Source organism: Corticium candelabrum, chromosome 16 (assembly GCF_963422355.1).
Source record: "Corticium candelabrum chromosome 16, ooCorCand1.1, whole genome shotgun sequence".
Taxonomy (NCBI): Eukaryota; Metazoa; Porifera; class Homoscleromorpha; order Homosclerophorida; family Plakinidae; genus Corticium; species Corticium candelabrum.
Window position 1 is genome coordinate 4,339,431 of NC_085100.1, and position 18,865 is coordinate 4,358,295.

The window sequence follows — 18,865 nt, forward strand, 5'->3', positions numbered from 1 at the left end:
ATCATAAAGATGTGATATCTTAAAGGGAGCTATTATCTCTGCTTGAGGTCTTGTTCCAGCTCTGATAATTTCCCCCCTACCTCATGAGATCAAACACCCAAATTAGAACAAACTTAGCTAAGACCTGCATGAGCACCTATATTCATCAACCTTCATGCAACAAAGTTCTAGCTGTAGTAGGTGTGAAGTTGCTCTGCTGGAACTAAACGAAGGGCAATGCCCTCAGATGCACCAGCACACAGACCTAGTCCCCTTGAACTACTGTCCACATGATAAAATCAGGTATCTCAGAGTTTACCAACAATGCATAGAGAGAAAAAGAGACAAATAAACCCAGCACTCCTTGATCATTTCATGAAAAACAGAAAATTCAAACTATTGTCTTTTCAATTAATTAGGTATGATCAGCATTTTCCACTCTATACACTAGCTAGAGTTGACTGTCTGCTAGTACTGCAACCAGTTTCTCTTTTGCTAATGTCAACTTTGTAGCAAGAGCTTCAATATTATGTCCAATATCTTTTAATTGTCCAGAAGCAGCGACAAATCTTGCCAATTGTTCATAGGCCTCTAGGCTCTTCCGTTTGTCTGTCTTCTCTGGACACGCACCTTCAGAGTCGGCTTCGGACAACTGCACATTAGAATTTCGCCTGCCCTTGCCCGAGGTTAAACCTCCAGCTACTAAGGACCAAGAACAAAGAATCACCAACACTGCAGTTATCTTATCTTACCGCATTGTACACAACACATCAAAGCCCGCACTTACGCCAAATTAAGAATTCAAGACAAGCACGTTCACAAATTTCTAAAATGACGGAATCCTTTCGTACAAACCGACACAAATATTTGGGAATTTCGCCGACCACCCCAGAAGACCACCTACTTCTCTCAAGTCCTACAACCTCCGATGTCGTGAATACAGTGTGTGCAAACCGATAGTAACAGCAAGACCGGAATTATCGGAATTCATATTAGATTTCAGGCACTTGGAAGGAGACGATATGTGTCCTCAATATACCTACTCACCTGTATTTTCAAGCGTAAAAACAACGTCCGAGTCACCTGCAGCAGCTAAATCCTCAACAACTTGGACCGTCGTCAAAGATGCCATGACGAAAGAGCCCGGATAATCACTGTGTCGTTTGGAAAAGGTGACAATTCACAAATGAGTCAGAACAGAGACGTGTGGATGACGCCATCCTTTGGAAGAATCCGTGACTTCAAAGTAACGTCGCGACCATGTCCGACAGTGAACTCGATTCAGCAATAACGAGACTACGACAACAGCTCGTAAGTATGTCAGGTAGATTACACAATTTCTGTTCCTTACGGCTGTGCATTGCGACAACTGCAGGCTGACATGCGCCTTCAAGACCGTAAGATTGGCTGTCGCCTCGACCAACTGAACGAGTCACTAGTAGAAGTTCTATACTTTGTCCGCGAACGGAGAGCTCGTGGCAGAAGCCTCGGGGATTTGGTAAACCCGCCCTATCAAATGGGCGAAAAAGCCATTAGCAGCAGCGACAGCTATAGCAGTGACATAGAGCCTGAAAATCTCGATGAAGAGCACGACGCTGCACAGATGGAAAAGACTTTCCTGTCTGCTTCTGGACAGAAACGCGACTCAACAACATTGCCCAATATACTTGTACACTCATCTCCGTCTCGTGCTCTCAATCACAGAATGTCATCCGGTTGCCTCCAAGTTAGCTGGCCTGATGCATCTAGCAAGTGGCCAGGTCTCCACAACAAAGATTACGTGTCTAGAAGTCGCAGTTTGGGCCTAGCAGGATTTGATTCTGGCTCCAAAAGCATAGGGCTTGCACTTCGGAAAAGGCTTGGTTGGGGTCACAAGAAGTTGATTACAGATAATGGTAAGTCACTGACTCCAGAAGTGATTACCAACAAGTATGCTGATCTGGAACAATTGGAGGCAGCACAGATGTGACCAAATGAGGAGATTGGGCTTTTAGATTGCATTATTGAAGGCCTTTGGCTTTGTGCTCAAGGTAAATTCAGTGGTTGGCAGGGTTCCTTATCAAACTGATCAACAACGGTACATTATTTCATTAAAGATACCTTTTGCACACTAGTTGTATTCATTATAATTGCATGCTATTTATGATATCAGTTCATCTTGAGTACTTGTCTTTCAAAGAATGTTATAATGACATTGACAGAGTCACGTCTATCCTTTACATGTCAATCTTCTACCACTATCATGATGCTTTGTTCCTCAGTCCCCATACGACTCCTTTTGTCACAATATCACCCAAATCTACATCACTCTTTGCATCTTCGATTGCCGCTGCACTGGTGCTTGCATCCGAAAATCCCGGTTCTGCATTAGAAACATAAAGAAAACAAATTATCGGTATGTTCCTGTGTGTACACATTCTTGTGGGCTTCTGTGGTCAAACCACTTGCCTTCAAACTTCATATCACAGCTGGCATCTCTTTGTGGTTGATAGGAACACATCCTTAGGACTGGAAAATGAGTATATCTAGACGGGTAAACAAAGGATGGTATTAACTGGTTTGCCCAAATATGAATCTATAACCTAGAGAGCTGAAAGTCATAACATTGCAGGCAAAGGGATAGTTACAGTTGCCCGCTACAAACCTTTATTAACAATAGCTTTAATTAATTAAACATTGATAGGTCAGCTAAACAGTCAAGAATGTTAGGTATAGATAGAGTCAGAAGACAAAAGCCAGTTATTAGGTAATGACATTAACTAACTAACCTAGCTTCTATCTAGTATACAAGTATCAAGCAGTTAGGCTTCTCCAGAAAGAGACCTCAAGCATTCCCAGAAATGACCACTTAGAACACAGCAAAGACTAAAAGAAAACAAATACAGTAACCTTGAGATCTACCTACATATGAACATCCAGTTTATACCCAAAAATGGGGTAGACTGCCTACAATTAAGTAACATTATCACCAATATAATGACATGCACGTGAAAACTTCTCTTTTTGGCAAATCCACCAAAGTAATGGCCACAAAGGAAATGCCCAGCACAACTGTGTAGTCATAGTCTAGCTGTCTGTATCTATACAAATTATATCAGAAGCACCACATCTGACTTCGTTGTGTGATTACCGTTATGCATAATACATGAGCATCAACCTAATTGTTCCTAAAATCATTCATCTTCAGATTCTTTGGAATTAGAACCTAGAACGCAATTTGCAAGGCCACCACCCACACGTCAAAATTCTATAAGACCACTGCCGCATTTATGCAACCACAGTGCAGCAACTGCAACCCAGTACAGCATGATGGCAGTCCCCCTGGTGGTCATCACCGCAGCTTGCACGGTTCTCCACACGACTGCAAGTGAAGCAAGCACGCCGTTCGAATCGGTCGCGAGAACGAGAATGAGACTGCCGGCAGAGAGGATCAACCGTCGGGTACGTTGCTACGGTTCCTGTCTATAGTACATTTGAGCTACAGCCTTTGACGTGCATCCGATCGTAATAAGGCCCGCCCCACGATCTACGTACTTGTCGAATTTGCGTTCCGGTGGCCAAATAGCACTTACGTAGAAACCGCGCCGATGCGTACATGCATAGACGCGAGACGAGTGCACAACCTGTACGACAGAGGAAAACGCGGCTAACGTAATGCTCTAGACAAACAGAGCGGTATTCATTAGCATCTCCAACGGAAAGTGGTTTTTCGTCGGAATCAGGTACACCTCTGCGTAGAATAGAACCGCGTTGTCTGCGCTACTGCAACTCTCGCATTATATACCTCACGTGCAATTTATTTTCTTTGGTGATGGCGCGGATGACTTTGTTGATGTTAGCTAAGACAGATCTGGCTAGATGCACAGAGACCACCGCGGGTTGCCTGTCATCAATAGTGCTAATTCTTCCTATTGTGTCTAAATTTTTAGTGAAAATATAATAGGCTAATATCCAACTTTGAAAATGTTTGCTTTTTACAGGCACTATTCTCCATTCAAGTTGAGCAGAACAAGACATGCCTCTATCCTAACAACGCAGATACTATTAGGGACACCCCTATGCACTGTTTTGATAGCTGCCAACGCAGTTGCGCTCAAGAGATTGCGTCAAGCGGCAATCTCTATCTCAGTTGCTTCCTGTCTGGCTGTGGAATCAAGTCTCAATCAAGCAGATCCTCTGATATTCTAACAACCAGTCCAAGAACAGACATCAATCAGCTTGTACCTGACTACTCTGCTGTAGCTAGAAAAGCAGGCCAACCTCGAGCTATTGCTTTTCATGACACTGGTACTTTCCAACGAGGAATCGGAGTCAAAGGGGAAGCTGTATTGACAATCAATCTCAAAAATCTTCGAAAGCAAGGCTTCCGATTTGATTACTTTTCTGCTAGAGTTGGTATGGATTCAGCTGCTCCTGGTAACTGCAGCGTTCAAAGACTTATGGTAAAGATTTCTACTGACAGATATGAGCCTCTGATCACGAGGGTGGGAAAACTGAAAAGCAAAGAGATCTTGTACAGAGTAAAACAAGCATCGCATCTTGAGCTTTCAATTGTTCCATCAAACAGTAGCAAAGCAAACAATTGCCATTATAGTGCTTGGGGTGAAGCTAAACTAACTGATGGAATTCCTCTGTTTCCTTCATGCCTTGGTCATTGTACCATTCGGGCACACAGCCAGAAGCTACCACTCAGCTGTGTCATGGGCAGTTGCCCGGGACAAGAGGTTCACAAGAAAGTCAAGGACATTATGAGACTAGAGAAAGACAGAAGTGATACCCAAATATGTGTTGACTATCCATGCCATACTGAGTCAGATGAAAAAAAGATAATAACAGCCAGAGGTATCACTATGACAACAGGAGGTACAGTTTCCTTCAATCTCACGGAAATACGACAGCTTGGGTACAAAGCAGACATTCTCAAGACCAATCTGTCAGTAATAGCACGTTGTTCACAAATGAATGCAAGTGTACGACCAAAACGTGGAATAAACATAATTTTTGAAGCAACTTTAGACCGTACTAATATTTACAAGCGAACATTCCATGAGCTAACATCCGGTGATCAAAGTGAGGTCGAAGTAGTCCTTGATGTGTCTCAAGGATCAAGAATAGCTTTGACTGTCAACGGCACTAGCAATGACGTGTGTGCAGTTGCAATATGGAAGAATGCCCATCTCGAAGGATCCAAGCCATACCAATTTGAAAAATGCCACAAGAAATGCCAGGAAGCAGCTGAACATGGTCATATCTACCTCAGTTGCTTCATAGGTGTCTGCTCAGCTCAGGTAACATACAAGAGCAATGAACCTTTCTTCACACTACATCACCAGAGGTGGGGAATAGGAGCAGATAGGCCAGGAGGATGGAAAGATGGCAGAAATAACATCAGGTTTAAACATGCACCACTCTTTGAATCTAGCCATGGCTCTGTGCAAATATTAGATTGCAACTTCGGAATTGGGGCATACTCACCTTCCAGTATGACATTCAATTTGAATGCATTCAGAGAACATGGATTCCATTTTAATGCTTTCTCTGTAATTATTGGAATTGATGTGAATTCAGGTTGCAGAAACACAACAGGCAGCATCTTCCAAATCTACCTCGATAATAGTCACAGTCCTGTGTTTGATAAATATGTAGCTACAATGGATTCTGTGCACGAACTCCTTGTACCTGTGAAAAATGCAAGCAAGCTTCGCCTAACTACACTCAACATGTTTGGTCACCTTTGCAGCAATGCAGCATGGGGACTTGCTCAACTGGTTGAGATATCACCCATGAACTTCTCACTATAAGATCTATTGCAATTATGCATACCATCAGGTATGTTGATAATGTGCCTGGTGTAGTTATGCATTGACTGATGTCGTTATTTATTAGATGTGAAGACTATACATTATACCATATATGCGTATATATATAGTATATATATACAGGAAGAGAGACAGAGTGTAGAAGCATCATATAGTGTTGATGCTGTTGCTACTGAATTGGAATAAGTACTATACTATACTTGCGTTATAAGCAATTAAGCCATTACAATCAAACCTTACTCATACTGGAACTAACAGTCCATCTCTTCTATGCATGCAACATCTTGTCGAACAACAAGTAAGGTTTCTGACTAAGGATTCTTGCTTACCTGGCTGGAGACTTCCTCAAAGACGCAAATTCTCTGTAAATGAAAAAACAGTGTAGCCTTTCAACATGTCTATATAGATCGCATGCTCTTAATTAATTAATTTTAAAACGTTTCGCTCATTCTGCGTCTTTGCATAGCATGCATGGATACATACAAGCAACTAATAGCCCATGCATAACATCTATAGCAGTTGAACCCTACTCCACACATCAAGGAAACGGTCAAGAGTTACTAACTACATTCCACATACATCGTATAACTAACAAGATTCAAACTTGACACATTAGAGATGTGTCGGCAATTACTTTACCATCAAACACTCATCCTTGAGGCAAATTACAAGAACAACCTATGAAGAATTCATGGAAGGCCCATTGCATGTAGAATTCACAGCACTAATTTCCAGACTAACAAATGTAGAACAGAGCGGTGGCACTAGAATCGACACAAGCAGCTATAAATGTAGCACAACTATCTTAGCAATTGGTTTGATTATACCACATTACACAGCTTCAACAGTACAAACCAATATGAGTACAACATCCAATCTACTACACAGTGCTTAGCTAATATCAGATTAATCCATTTAAAGCCATTGGAACAACATTGCAACAACACCAACTAGTCTATTTCATTCGCAATTTATAGAACGACGGCACCCTTCATGCTTACTAATGCCTGGGACAAGTAAACACAATATGATACAAAAATGGCAAGTAACTTCATGCCATAGTACAGTTATAAAACTAGAAATAATTGGATGTCATTCAACTATTGCTCATGAAGATCTAGCACAACAGTGTTGATGTATTGTTACCCCGGCAACAAAGCAAACCTTGACCCTATACAATGAGACTGGCTCCAGAAGCCTCTTCATGTTTAAATGCATTATAAATCAGTCGAAACACCAAGTCCTAGTACCTCTTGGACAAGTGCACAAACTATGAGATTAATCAAAATGCATATAACAAACAGTGCAGTCGCTGTATATGTGTTTACATCATCGGCTTCAAATTCTAGAATCAAGTAAGATGTCAGCAAAATCCAATAGCACTTTGCATCGAAATGATGGAAGAAGATTACACAAGCAAGATACAGTCAATGCTATCACAAGCATTACCAAAGACACTAGAAGGTCCTTCCATTGGTAGGATATATAGTTAATTAGCATCATAACATTTACAACAAATTATCTGTAAATATCAATAGCATTTGAGGTATTCACTGTGCTCCACAGCTGATGACCACCCGTATCTCTGTCCTAACGTCAAAACAACCAATGGAACTGTCCAGAAATTCAAACCACAATCTTAAAAGGATTTCATCATCCGTCAAAACATAGTGCAAAGCACAGTAACAGATCTTGATGTAACATAGTCCAAGACTCAACACACTGTGCTGTATGCACCAATAGTTCTGATACCTACCAAGGATTAAGCTGTTGTTGTCTCTCATTTAATTGTTTGTTGCACAAGGTCAGGCATCTCCCACTCCACCATTTGACATTACTTGTAAAACAACACTCATGGCAAAGCTACAGAAACCATGTAGCTTCTCTTCTCACCAAAAACTGAATTATCTTCATCTTGCCACAAACTACATAGAAAATTTTACTAAGAGAGCTATACGTATACCCTCTCTATCTAACATCCAACCAACATTTGAAACTAAAATTTGAGTGAGCTGCAGTGACAATGTTATCCCTGTTCCTGAGGTTAAGCATCCTGGCTACATCAAGCATAATGGCATGGTATCCAAAGACTAGCTCACATTCAATAAAAGCAATAATGTTGAACAGTTAGAAATATTCATCGATACATGTGAGACAAGGTGTTTCTGGATTGCATGCCCTAGCTGACACCGACAGTAACGCACATTACATGCAAACAACACCCTAACATACAGTTAACCTAAACATACTGTTAACTAGTCAATTATTTCATATAAACTTGGAAAAATCAATGTACAGCAAAGCAAATATTCAATCACAAAACAAAAGGTCACAGCTTCAATTAAAAATCTGTCTAAGCTTTGTCTATCTGACACTTTAGTACTGATAGAACAGCCAACACAACTATAACCAACAAGTTTAGTTATCCAAGGATACATTCCACTGCAAAGGCATAAACTAAATTTCACCCAATAACAATCTAACCAACACCAACAAAAGTTTAATAATACAGCATGTATATTGTAATGCTATTCTGTTCATTTCACCAATGTTCCCTTCGGTATGTTTATTTGTCTAACAATGATAATGGAAGTGACTTACACTAATTGCTTACTCATACAAACAACTCGAATTTACAGACCAGGAATACATAAACACTACTGACATATAATGTTTACTCAACTCAGTCTATATTCTTATTTCAAGAAGAACAGTAAGTCACACCTGACGTTCTACTTACACAGTTTTTCAATATACTGCAATTTTATTTATTCAAAAACACGTGATGATAAGACAAGCATCCAGCAATGCATATTCAAACACAAAGGTATTGATTGCTTAAGCTAAAAGTACCCTTCTGTGAGAGCTGTAGAGTACATCCATGCCTAACAGACACTTGAAATATCTTGACTCTCCTGTCAGGAAAAAAAGCAGATAGAGTTTCCCTGGATAACTATATTTGCTTTCAGCTTGGTTAGAATCCTTCAAAAGGTCTACCAAACTAAACCATGGAGGAAGCAAAAAACATGAGAGCCAAAATCAAGCAAATTCAAGAACAACTCATTATCAGTAAAATATAAGTAATTGTTTTTAGTATGCTAACCTAGCTGTTCCACACCCATTGACGATTGTTCCATTGCTAGCCAATCCCAACTTCACTGCTAGCCAATCCCAACTTCACTGCTAGCCATGCAAACCCAACTTCCTTAGCAGTCTGACAAAATACAAATATTACAAGCTTCCTGCTCCTTCCACTACACTATCACAGTACGTGACAACATCAACATCACAGAGCTCTCAATATGGACCTAAACTACATGCCACCTCAACTGCTTGTAACACTATAAACAATCATGTGTTATTGTTACCATACCCTCAAATAAATGCCATATGGTGCACACCAACCATTGAGTACTAATCTGTACCAATTGTACTGTTTAAGAATTACATTTTTCTGTGCTTTAGAAGGAAAGTGTGGTTTTGCAATTAGTGTAAACTAGTTGCTAGCATTGTGGACATCTTCAATGTCCAGTACTTCTTGCAAAATTAGCTTTCCTTGATACTGTATGTGTATCAGACATCATGATGTCTAGCGCAGTCTTGATTTACAGTCTTGACCAACACAGTCTAAGTTGTTCCACACTACACTAATATCGGGACTAAATGTACCCTTTCCACTGTTATCATTGCAGTCTCTGTCAAAGCAAAGATTGGAGCATACGTTTTTGACTGACAAAGGCAACTTCACAGCAAGAGTGGTATCTGTCAGTTCTGACTTGGGACTTTGACTGTCTCTTGTCAAGTTAAATTTGCATTCACTTCATAGATGCTTACACAAAAATTATTTTTTTGTGAGCTCCTTGTGCAACAGTTACGAACTCTTGTTGTGTTGAAGCTGAATAGTATGGAATGTATTTGATGCTAGATAGCTTGTATTGCATGATGATTGCTGCTTGGTGATGACAAGGCCATCCATTAATACCCTTTGGACAAGAATACACCAAAGTTGATGTCAACAGCATGAAACTGTAGTGAATTTGAAAGGCTTGGAACTAAGTAAAATCCTGAGATACCATCTACTTCTGTTATTGCTGCACTGTCAATGTTTTCACCGCCTCAGCCATAAAATCAAACAGACAATGCAAGGTCACACCTACTGTGGCCCATGTTTAGCAGTCGTACCTCATACATAGTCTAGTTCTAAATTAACTGTAATGAATTGAAATAGTTGTATCAAATTAAATGCTTAGTCCTCTGGCAGAAATAATGCTATCTTTCAAATGTGAAATCATACTTCAGCATAGTTGTTTTTACTATTATTTTCTCTTGTGCTGAGTCAATCCTATTCGATAGCTGGCAGCCCATTCTTTTCAACGCAGTGCCAAATAGTCTCCAAGTATTTTACAAAGTTGGACTGTTGTTGAAATGTGACTAGAACTTGCAAGTCTGCATACTTTCCCATGACAGCTTCTTTAAATTTTGTAAATACTCATAATGATTTCACTTCCTTCAAGAGGCATTGTCTGTCTTGGTGCCTTCCCATAAAATGAAAGTTGATCTTGTGCATCAGTTGAACAGGGTAGTCCACTGTTTGGATCAGGACAGGACATTGTGCAGATGCTGTAAAAAAGAGTCAATCTCAATTTTAAAATTATACAGTAATGGATATCCCAGTGAGTCACACAGCAAGAGGTTTCTGATGGCATATGTCAATAACAAATACTCAGTGGTTTACACTGAAAATAAGAGAAGAAATGGCAACAGATGACCAATTTAGTTTCTCCATCAATTTTGGCATTTAAGATTGTCACAATTTCTGGATGGTTTCTTGCTTGGTGGCTATTGTGTTGTAAATTAAACTCTGTATAGTGCCATCTTGTTGGCCTCCGAAAAAACAAAAAAGACTATGTTGCTGCATGACTGGTTAAGAACGTCACTAACACGCTCCTAGCATTCCATCTGTCAACCATCTATCACAGGTGATCCTAGCTAAGTCATCACTTATTGACTCAGCAACTGTGGCAGAAGGACACTGGTAATACTCTGATTTTGCAAAACATCTATCAGCTCACTGACAAACAACTTCTAAGTGCATGTCCTTGGGTGGAAGTATGGAGTTTCTAAACCATTCCTCTCTCTTCCTGTAAAAACAATTGCCGTTGTTTTGATTTGTCATTAAAGACAAATCAGTCAGTAGTAGAATGGATGTAGGGTTGATGTGTTTGTTCCAAACCGAGTTGAGCCAACCCATGCCAGAGAGCTGAGTCAGCCCCGTTCACACAGCATTAAGAAAAAGCAAGCCAACTCATTTAGTAGGTGTCTGTTGCTATGCACGCTAGCTATGTACAGTCACATGTACATCAGAAACGCTTGCCCTGTGTGGCGTAAGAAAGTTTGTCTACGTGGGTATGACGTGGAAGTGAGGGTCTACATGTAGCTATGTAACACTACACTGTACAGTTTGACAGTTGGTGCCGTTTATGTAGTGAATATGAGCCAAGCCAAGCCAAACTGTGCTGGCAGTTTAAGGTGGGCCCTTCTGGTTCAGCCCGGCTTGGCCTGCATTTACACATTTCAAAAGCAAGCTGAACTGTGCTGAACCATGTTGGCCAAGTTACAAGTGCTCGTGTAGACAAGCTATAAGTCTACTGTATTGTGTATCACAATCTGTGCCATTGCAGCAGCATTGTCTTACCTCCCTCTGTGTGCTGTGTCTTTAACAGACTAAATTACAAGGCATTGTCAAATGCAAATGCGCCAAAGCTAAAGCCAGCAGCAAAGTGTGGATTTCCAAAAAGAACTCTCTTCTGCGTGTCAATTGAGAAGAAATCGTGGAGCACTCATTAGGATTTGTTACTGACTTTAGCTCAGCAAGCTCAACAAGCATTCCTTTTCTTCAGCAGTGACAGTAAATGTAATCTCACTACACTCTCCTCTGGACAGTTCATTGATAGTTTGTCTGAAAATAATGAGGTCTTTACTAACAATAATACCTTGGTTTGTATAGCTATTGTTTTGCAAACTAAGGTAACCGTTCTGATGTTTCACATGACTTGATCACATGTTGGTTTTTACATTTCTTCTAATATCTTATTAAATAAAAGAAAGCTGACAACATGAAAGACAATGAAAATAGCACGTTCAAAGAATAGCTCAACAGCATGAGTAATTACGATGCAACAATATTAATTAAAAACCACAGCCAAAAATATTTGCACCAACAACTGCCTGACAAATGCACGAAATGCACAGTCAAAAGAAGATAGCTAAAGGAGAGACCCTACAGAGCTGCACTAACAGTCAAAGTTGCTAATATGCTTAATATGTCCACAAAATGGAACCACCACATGCTAAATACAGCATACATATACAGTTTGTCAATGCGAGAGCAATAGCAAAGTAGACAGAAAAGGCAGAGAGACCCCTGAACATTAAATGCCACAGTGACTTACTAGTAACCTGTCAACTTAAACAGATAACATTTGTAATTACTATCAGAACGGTAATCAACTAAGTTACAGCAACTACAAGAAAATACATATAATTTCCAGAAACAATAAGCACTAAAAACACGTCAAGCATAAAAAGTTCAACCACCTACCAACAGGGTCACTTAAAAATCTAAAAGACATTAAGCCATATCCTTAAACACAAACTAAATACCTGCTGAGTAATTAGCTAGACATCAACATTGTACCATTCTAAGAAAGAATAAAAGCCCAAACATCACAATAGTACATGACAATATCTTACTCATAGTCTATTTCATCATACTCTTCACTGACATCTCCCAACTGCAAAAATTCCAACACTAACTGATGCACTGGCAACACTTCAACAAGACCCTACACAATTCAATTAGTTACCAAAAGAACACCAATAACTACCAAACAGTTACCTGGATGTAAATTTCAAGTCCTTTTCGTCGATACTGTACAACTTTTGGGTCAGACTTCTTCACCAAACGTTTAGATGGAAACTCAGGGTATGGCCTCACAATCCTCCGCAACTAAAACATAACAAAGCAACTTCATTGCCCAAATTTGATGTTTGGTATTACTACCTATCTATTACAATGCACAATACATGTGAGCAATCCTTCCTCATTGCTTTTGATCAGCACTGCTAATAGCACCACGTACAATTGCAACTAGTATCCATAAAAAGCAAATTTCAACTACACAAGATTATGCCATCTAATTCCAATCATCTGCAGCCAACACTGTTGTAGCACAGAATTCTCTATAAACTAGTAACTGAAGCTATGATTATATCCTTGCTTCCACACAGCTACATCCTTCTGAAAACCACGAAAAAATTATCACAAAGTATTACGAATTTAGATGCCATTTAGCTTCTAAACGTGGGACTTGTAAAATCTATCTAAGTGTCGTACAAAACCACTGTTGTTTCACAGAACCACAAAGTCTGTAACACTGCTAAAATAGTCTGTAATCATCAAAGTAAGAAGACTTATTACATACAGGACATAAATGTCACTCCTGGCTAAGTTTAAGTTTCCATATAAACATAGTAAGTCAAGAAAGCGACTGATTTCATGTTAGCAGTTAAAGAAGGTAAGCTGTGCTGCTTATTTCCAACAGGACCCAGTAATGGAAATCCTGAACTATACTATCCTGGTAAGAAACCAATTCATAGACATTGGCGTTATGATTGGCGGTTCATCCAATGTCTGTGGTTGCTATGTACAACCAAATACAAATATTGCACACTAAAAATTCAGTCATATTCTTGTTCCAGTGACTTAGGTGACAAAGCCTTGCCATGATGTGACGCTCATTGATTCTACATTTTACATCACTAAACTATATAGTTATGCAAAATAATTCATATTCTGAAGACACACAGTTATGGAAAGTTAGACCATTCCAAGATGAGCTGAATTCACAAATGATTCGATGATAATTCAAGATGCTTACCCTTTAGTTACTTGTTTCAAGCTAACAGTGTTCCTGAGCATACTCGCTGCAAGCCCAAAACCATACACATTACGGTAGCCACTGATGTATCTACTTCTTATCTGTTAAAATGGTTTGTTTCTTAATTAATCTCAATTCCTTAAAATGCTCAGTAGAAAAACGCAGATCCATATCTCACTCTAAACTTTTCTTCCATGAAGTCACTTTCACCATAAATTAGCTTACTAAAAATTAACCATATTTCTATCATAATAATAACCATAGTACAGTAGTTCCTTAATTTGGTTCCAGACTGCAAATCTACGTTTATGGTTTCATGCAACCAAACTGTTTACTTTCAATAAAATGGCTGTATTTCTATGTTATTGACTTTCTACCATCACAACCTAGATTCTACAACAAACAGTCTTTCTGAATTCTGAATAATGAAACAAATAGAAGAACTCCCACCATGTCTAATCATTTTATCTTAAGTGCAAGATTTTAAGCACATTTAATGAAACCTATAGCAAACCAAAAGCTTTCAAGAAGCATCTTAAACACTGAAACCAAAACAAACAAAGCTATTAGCAATGTCCAGGGAGGTTCTCACACAATGCTTTCCAAAATTAATGTATGAACTTAAGTTGTCAATCACTAGAATCTTCAGAGACTTTTAGAACTTACCAAATCCATAAACATCTTAATACAATTGGTTTGTTGTTTCCAGTTGTTCTACATTTAACTCTGTTACTGTAATAAGATGCTTCTTGTAATACCTAAGTAAACGAGAACAGTAATGGTTATGCAAGTATAACCAGATTCTGTCTTCTACCTTGGGTGGTTAAAAGATTAGAGGATTGTTACTAAAAGAAAAAACCACCCAGTCATACTAATGTGATTATCCCTCATACATAGTTCAGTAAAAGTGAAAAAAACAACTTCTGTTGCTCTTTATCACTTAGTAAAAGTTATGAAAGTAAAACAAGATTATGTCTTCTATCTTGGATGGTGAAAAGATTAGAGTCTTTTTACTAAAAGAAAATAAACCACACTGTCACAGTAATGTGATTATCCCTCATAAATACTTCAGTACAAGTGCAATGAACCACTTCAGTTGCTCTTTATCACTTAGTTATTAAAACATGTTGTGGCATGTCCTAAAGACAGTAAACTGTAACAGCTATGATTGAAGCCAGTTCAATTCACTGCCTAGAAACATGAAATGTATGTGTGCACTCAGGATGCAGACAAGAGAAATACTAACTCCTCTTTGCCACTAGCAAACAAGCAGAAGCCACTACACAAATAATGACCAATACAGTGTTCCAACTAGATTTTTTGGCAAGGCACAATACCCTGACCCACTTTCAGGGCACTCTGCCTCGCCTTAAAAATGCTCTGCCCCTTTGAGCAAACCCTGATTAACTAAAAAGCATCAATTACATCAAATACAGTCCCAGTATCATAACTGCACACAGTGCTGCATGCTTTAGTGATTCCAAGAAAAGTAAACCCATAGCAAGTGACTACCACATACCAAAAAAAGTCAGCAATATGCCATCATAGTATATAAACCACTTTATCTAAATTTGCTATATGAGCTCTTCCTAGTAGGCATTCCAATACTATATTTTTAGCTGCAATAAATCACACGTGATTACTGCTGCTACCATTTGGCAATCTTGTTATTTATAATATGGTGGGACTTCTGGATCGCTTCTTCTGAATTTGTCTTCCTAAGGCATTCCAATCACACACCTTAGGTATTTGAATGACGAGTAGTAATTGCTGATATCATTTGGTTAAATTCCTGTGAACTCCTTGGGCCATCCTATGGTCTTAAGTATGCACCCTACTCAGTGCTCGAGATGCACCTGTGGATAGAAACTCATTTGTCTATAATAATGGAGTACAACATGCATGCTCTAGACATTCTGTTCAAGAAAGGTAAATGTCCTATTAAACAAATGAGTTTCTATAGATAGATATATACACCGGAATCATTAAAATCCATTATGCAATTCCTAGGGAATTGACTGATCGAAAATAAGACATGTCTAATATGACATCGTCAAAGCCCAAATAAAATAATCTGAATTCAACAATCTTCCAGCACCTTATATTAACAACATCTAGTTGCTCGATCCGAATTCAATAATTTTCTAACAAACTACTAGTATGTATAATTAAACACTTCTGAGTTTTATGTGCCAGATTTCAATGAACTACTAGCAGGCTTAGCTGGTATAGCTGGCAATGCAAACCATCATAGCACAGTTCTTCCAATACTCAAAAAGATTGTTTCTGAAGTTACATCACAAGAAAATTAAATGAGTGGTCAAAGTACTAAGCCACCCCACACCAGGGAAACGACCCCATCCCAGATCATCCACTCCCACACCCCAATGCCTTCTATTGCATACTCATGCAATTCAATACCAACACAAGAGAAACCATTTCCCACAATCATCCCAGACTGTCCAGGACCCCAGATGGACGTCCATTTTCAGTTTCATTTATCTCAGAGAACCATGTTAAGTGATGGTCCACACCATAGAGATATACCATGGATTACACTCTATTACATATGTATGTAGAAAATTTTATCAGTACCATCTTTGCAGCTTGCATCTATAATTTAACACCACAGTGATACCCTAGAGAGATTTCCTATACACACTCAAAAAGTCTTTGGAAGTACTGGTGATGTATCAAACACTCTCAAGCTAAAGATCCAATCACTCCAAACAAAGCCTTGGTCTTGGCTGCAGGTGACGATCATGAGTCCGTCATGTGCATATGTAGCAAACTAGGAATCACCACCATCAACTAGGCCACAGTCACCACCACACGCACTGGTTATAAACACATTGTGCATATGTGCCACAACAAATGGAATGCAACCAAGGTACACAAGAGGCATGGCCATGACCGCAAGTGGCTAATCATGTAAACACCATGCAGCTGTGTCTCGACTGGGGGGATAACTACCTCAACAGGGCCATGCATTAGGCTGCATAAAAAGATCACAAACATATCATGCATTTTATCCACGATCTGGAGACTACTGCTAATGACACAGCCATAGCCTGGGCTGCCAAGAAGGATCATGATAACATTGTACGACTATGAGTGGAAAGCCGATATCAACTGAAGCATGAAGTGGGTGGCACATGATGAATGTTAGCACAACAGCTACAGCAGTGCTCCAAAGTAAGCCTATATTAAAACAGTCAAAATGGCTGTAATTAAAAGGCCAGAAAGGACTACTGTAAATCAACAAAATGTCATAAGCATCTAACTTTCGTAAATTTTGTAAGCAATCACAGATTTACTAAAGTTAAATGCTTACTACTTTTTGTCACTCTCGGTTTTTAGCAACACTTCGCATAATACTAATAATTATCACGTGTGACATGCATGCCTAGCAGACTGACACTTGTACATGTGAGGCAGGACACATGCCTAGATATTGACACGTGGTGCTGTGGTGCTTTGGTCTACATGTCCACACGTGGACATCTGTGAGATACTGCTAGAATGTACACATGCGTAGGCGCTTAGCAGATACTTACGTATGGTGATGAGGTTTTGATTTTCCGTGTTGATGTTCTGCACAGAAAGTGGCTATGTTCATCAATGCTTGCGAAAGTTGCTTGCTTATGAAATGGCAAATTTGAACACTTACGAAAGTTTTCCGCTTACAAAATTTTGTAGATTTACAGTAGTTAGGTTTGCAAGAAAAACTCAAAAAGATATGCTAACTCCAAGGCCTCTAGAAATTACATAGAAGCTTCAGTCCATTGGTCTAGATTAATTAAGAGAACTTACACATGATTGATTAATCCCTTTTTGCGATTTCACTAACAATAATTATTAGAAAAGAAAAAACGCAGTACATAACGGGAGGTTATGTTGAACATAAGCAATCCTTGTGTATTGGCTCACTGGATGCCTCAAAAAGGGAACTTTCCGAGTGTCTTTAAAAACAAACTTTTCAGTGCCACCACGACAGTAAGGGCTACAAGGAGATCAGCAAACATCTCAGCATTCATCCTTCAACAGTGCAATAAATACCTTACAAGGGGCGGTCTCTGGGATCAACAGTGACGCTGCCTCAATCTGGTCATCCATCAAAGTTGTCTCCGTGGAACATCAGAAAAATTCTCTGTAAACCACAAATACTCTACCAGTATCATAGAAATGTACAATACTCCCTGAAAGCTGCTGGAGTCAACATGCATCAAACTATACTCAGACAAGCATTGAACAAAGAAGGGTTCAAGTGCGAGTAGCAAGATCTTTACTACTCAAAACATCGTCAAATGAGTCTTATAGTTTGCTAACAAGTAGGTCGATAAACCAACAATAGTTTAGGAGCATGTTCTTGGATAGATGAAACAAAAATTGAGCTATTTGGCAAAACAGAGCTCTTTGCGTTTAGCACAAAAAGAATGCAGCTTTTCAAAAATGAACATGGTACCCACAGTCAAGCACAGAAGCAGCAGCATATGATCTGGGCTTTTCGCTGCATGTGGCACAGGTAACCTCGCTATCGTGGACAGAAGGATGAATTTTGTTCAATATCAAGAAATTTTAGCCACAAATGTTGCTCCATCTGTTTGTCAGCTTCGTCTTGATCCAACGTAGGTGTTCGAGCAAGATAACAATCCAAAGCCTTACAATTCCACTTGTTCTTGGTTCCAGAAAACAAACTTCTCCGTTTTAGAGAAAGTACTGACTTAAATCCAATTGAAATGCTCTGGAGAGATCTGAATTCTAAAAACCCTACCTCTCCAGCTACTACCTTTATGGATATGATTCAGCTATGAACCACAAGAAACGAGACTTATAGAAGTCAAGAAACTTGGCAAGTAGCAACTTCACGTATATAAAGGTGAACTGACTTCATGTCTGCGGGCTATGTGGCTAGCAATGTCTGTCACGTTCAACAATTTGTCACACCCTCAATAAGGTCCAATCAAGAAGCAGTATTTGTGATTATGTTGTACATGGCAACCAGAGACAATAGACAAACTGCCAACCATACCTGCAAAATGTTGATGAAAAGATTTTACCATAACAGTGCAGTTCATGTTTGCGATTACGTCTTGTTGGAACTAAACAACAGAACTTACCTGTCTG

The 18,865-nt window shown here is 39.3% G+C and overlaps 3 protein-coding genes and 1 long non-coding RNA gene across 4 annotated transcripts; 2 read left to right on the forward strand and 2 right to left on the reverse strand.

The window, feature by feature from the left end:
- Positions 1 to 369: 369 nt before the first annotated feature.
- On the reverse strand, positions 370 to 1,137 carry LOC134192048 (uncharacterized). Its single transcript, XR_009971887.1, has 2 exons — positions 1,027 to 1,137; positions 370 to 681 (listed from the first exon to the last, which is right to left on the reverse strand). It is a non-coding gene; the product is annotated as an uncharacterized LOC134192048 (long non-coding RNA).
- Positions 1,138 to 1,153: 16 nt separating this feature from the next.
- On the forward strand, positions 1,154 to 2,038 carry LOC134192046 (uncharacterized). Its single transcript, XM_062660720.1, has 2 exons — positions 1,154 to 1,290; positions 1,355 to 2,038. The coding sequence occupies exons 1-2, from the start codon at positions 1,240 to 1,242 to the stop codon at positions 1,946 to 1,948; spliced, it is 645 nt and encodes a 214-aa protein (XP_062516704.1). The 5' UTR covers positions 1,154 to 1,239; the 3' UTR covers positions 1,949 to 2,038.
- Positions 2,039 to 2,059: 21 nt separating this feature from the next.
- On the reverse strand, positions 2,060 to 17,858 carry LOC134192047 (uncharacterized). Its single transcript, XM_062660721.1, has 6 exons — positions 17,798 to 17,858; positions 12,697 to 12,807; positions 12,552 to 12,643; positions 6,128 to 6,160; positions 2,428 to 2,504; positions 2,060 to 2,341 (listed from the first exon to the last, which is right to left on the reverse strand). Exons 1-6 carry the CDS (start codon positions 17,852 to 17,854, stop codon positions 2,220 to 2,222), a joined length of 492 nt encoding a protein of 163 aa, XP_062516705.1. The 5' UTR covers positions 17,855 to 17,858; the 3' UTR covers positions 2,060 to 2,219.
- LOC134192045 (uncharacterized) lies at positions 2,521 to 6,119 on the forward strand. Its single transcript, XM_062660719.1, has 2 exons — positions 2,521 to 3,420; positions 3,960 to 6,119. The coding sequence occupies exons 1-2, from the start codon at positions 3,286 to 3,288 to the stop codon at positions 5,778 to 5,780; spliced, it is 1,956 nt and encodes a 651-aa protein (XP_062516703.1). The 5' UTR covers positions 2,521 to 3,285; the 3' UTR covers positions 5,781 to 6,119.
- Positions 17,859 to 18,865: the final 1,007 nt, after the last annotated feature.

Coding starts and splice junctions, on each gene's coding strand:
- LOC134192046 (XM_062660720.1), top strand. CDS start 1,240: ATGTCCGACAGTGAACTCGATTCAGCAATAACGAGACTACGACAACAG. Junction 1,291..1,354: donor CGAGACTACGACAACAGCTC/GTAAGTATGTCA, acceptor CGACAACTGCAG/GCTGACATGCGCCTTCAAGA.
- LOC134192045 (XM_062660719.1), top strand. CDS start 3,286: ATGATGGCAGTCCCCCTGGTGGTCATCACCGCAGCTTGCACGGTTCTC. Junction 3,421..3,959: donor CAGAGAGGATCAACCGTCGG/GTACGTTGCTAC, acceptor TGCTTTTTACAG/GCACTATTCTCCATTCAAGT.
- LOC134192047 (XM_062660721.1), bottom strand. CDS start 17,854: ATGGATGACCAGATTGAGGCAGCGTCACTGTTGATCCCAGAGACCGCC. Junction 12,808..17,797: donor CAGAGACCGCCCCTTGTAAG/GTATTTATTGCA, acceptor GTTATGTTTTAG/TTGCGGAGGATTGTGAGGCC. Junction 2,342..2,427: donor CTGTGATATGAAGTTTGAAG/GCAAGTGGTTTG, acceptor TTTCTAATGCAG/AACCGGGATTTTCGGATGCA.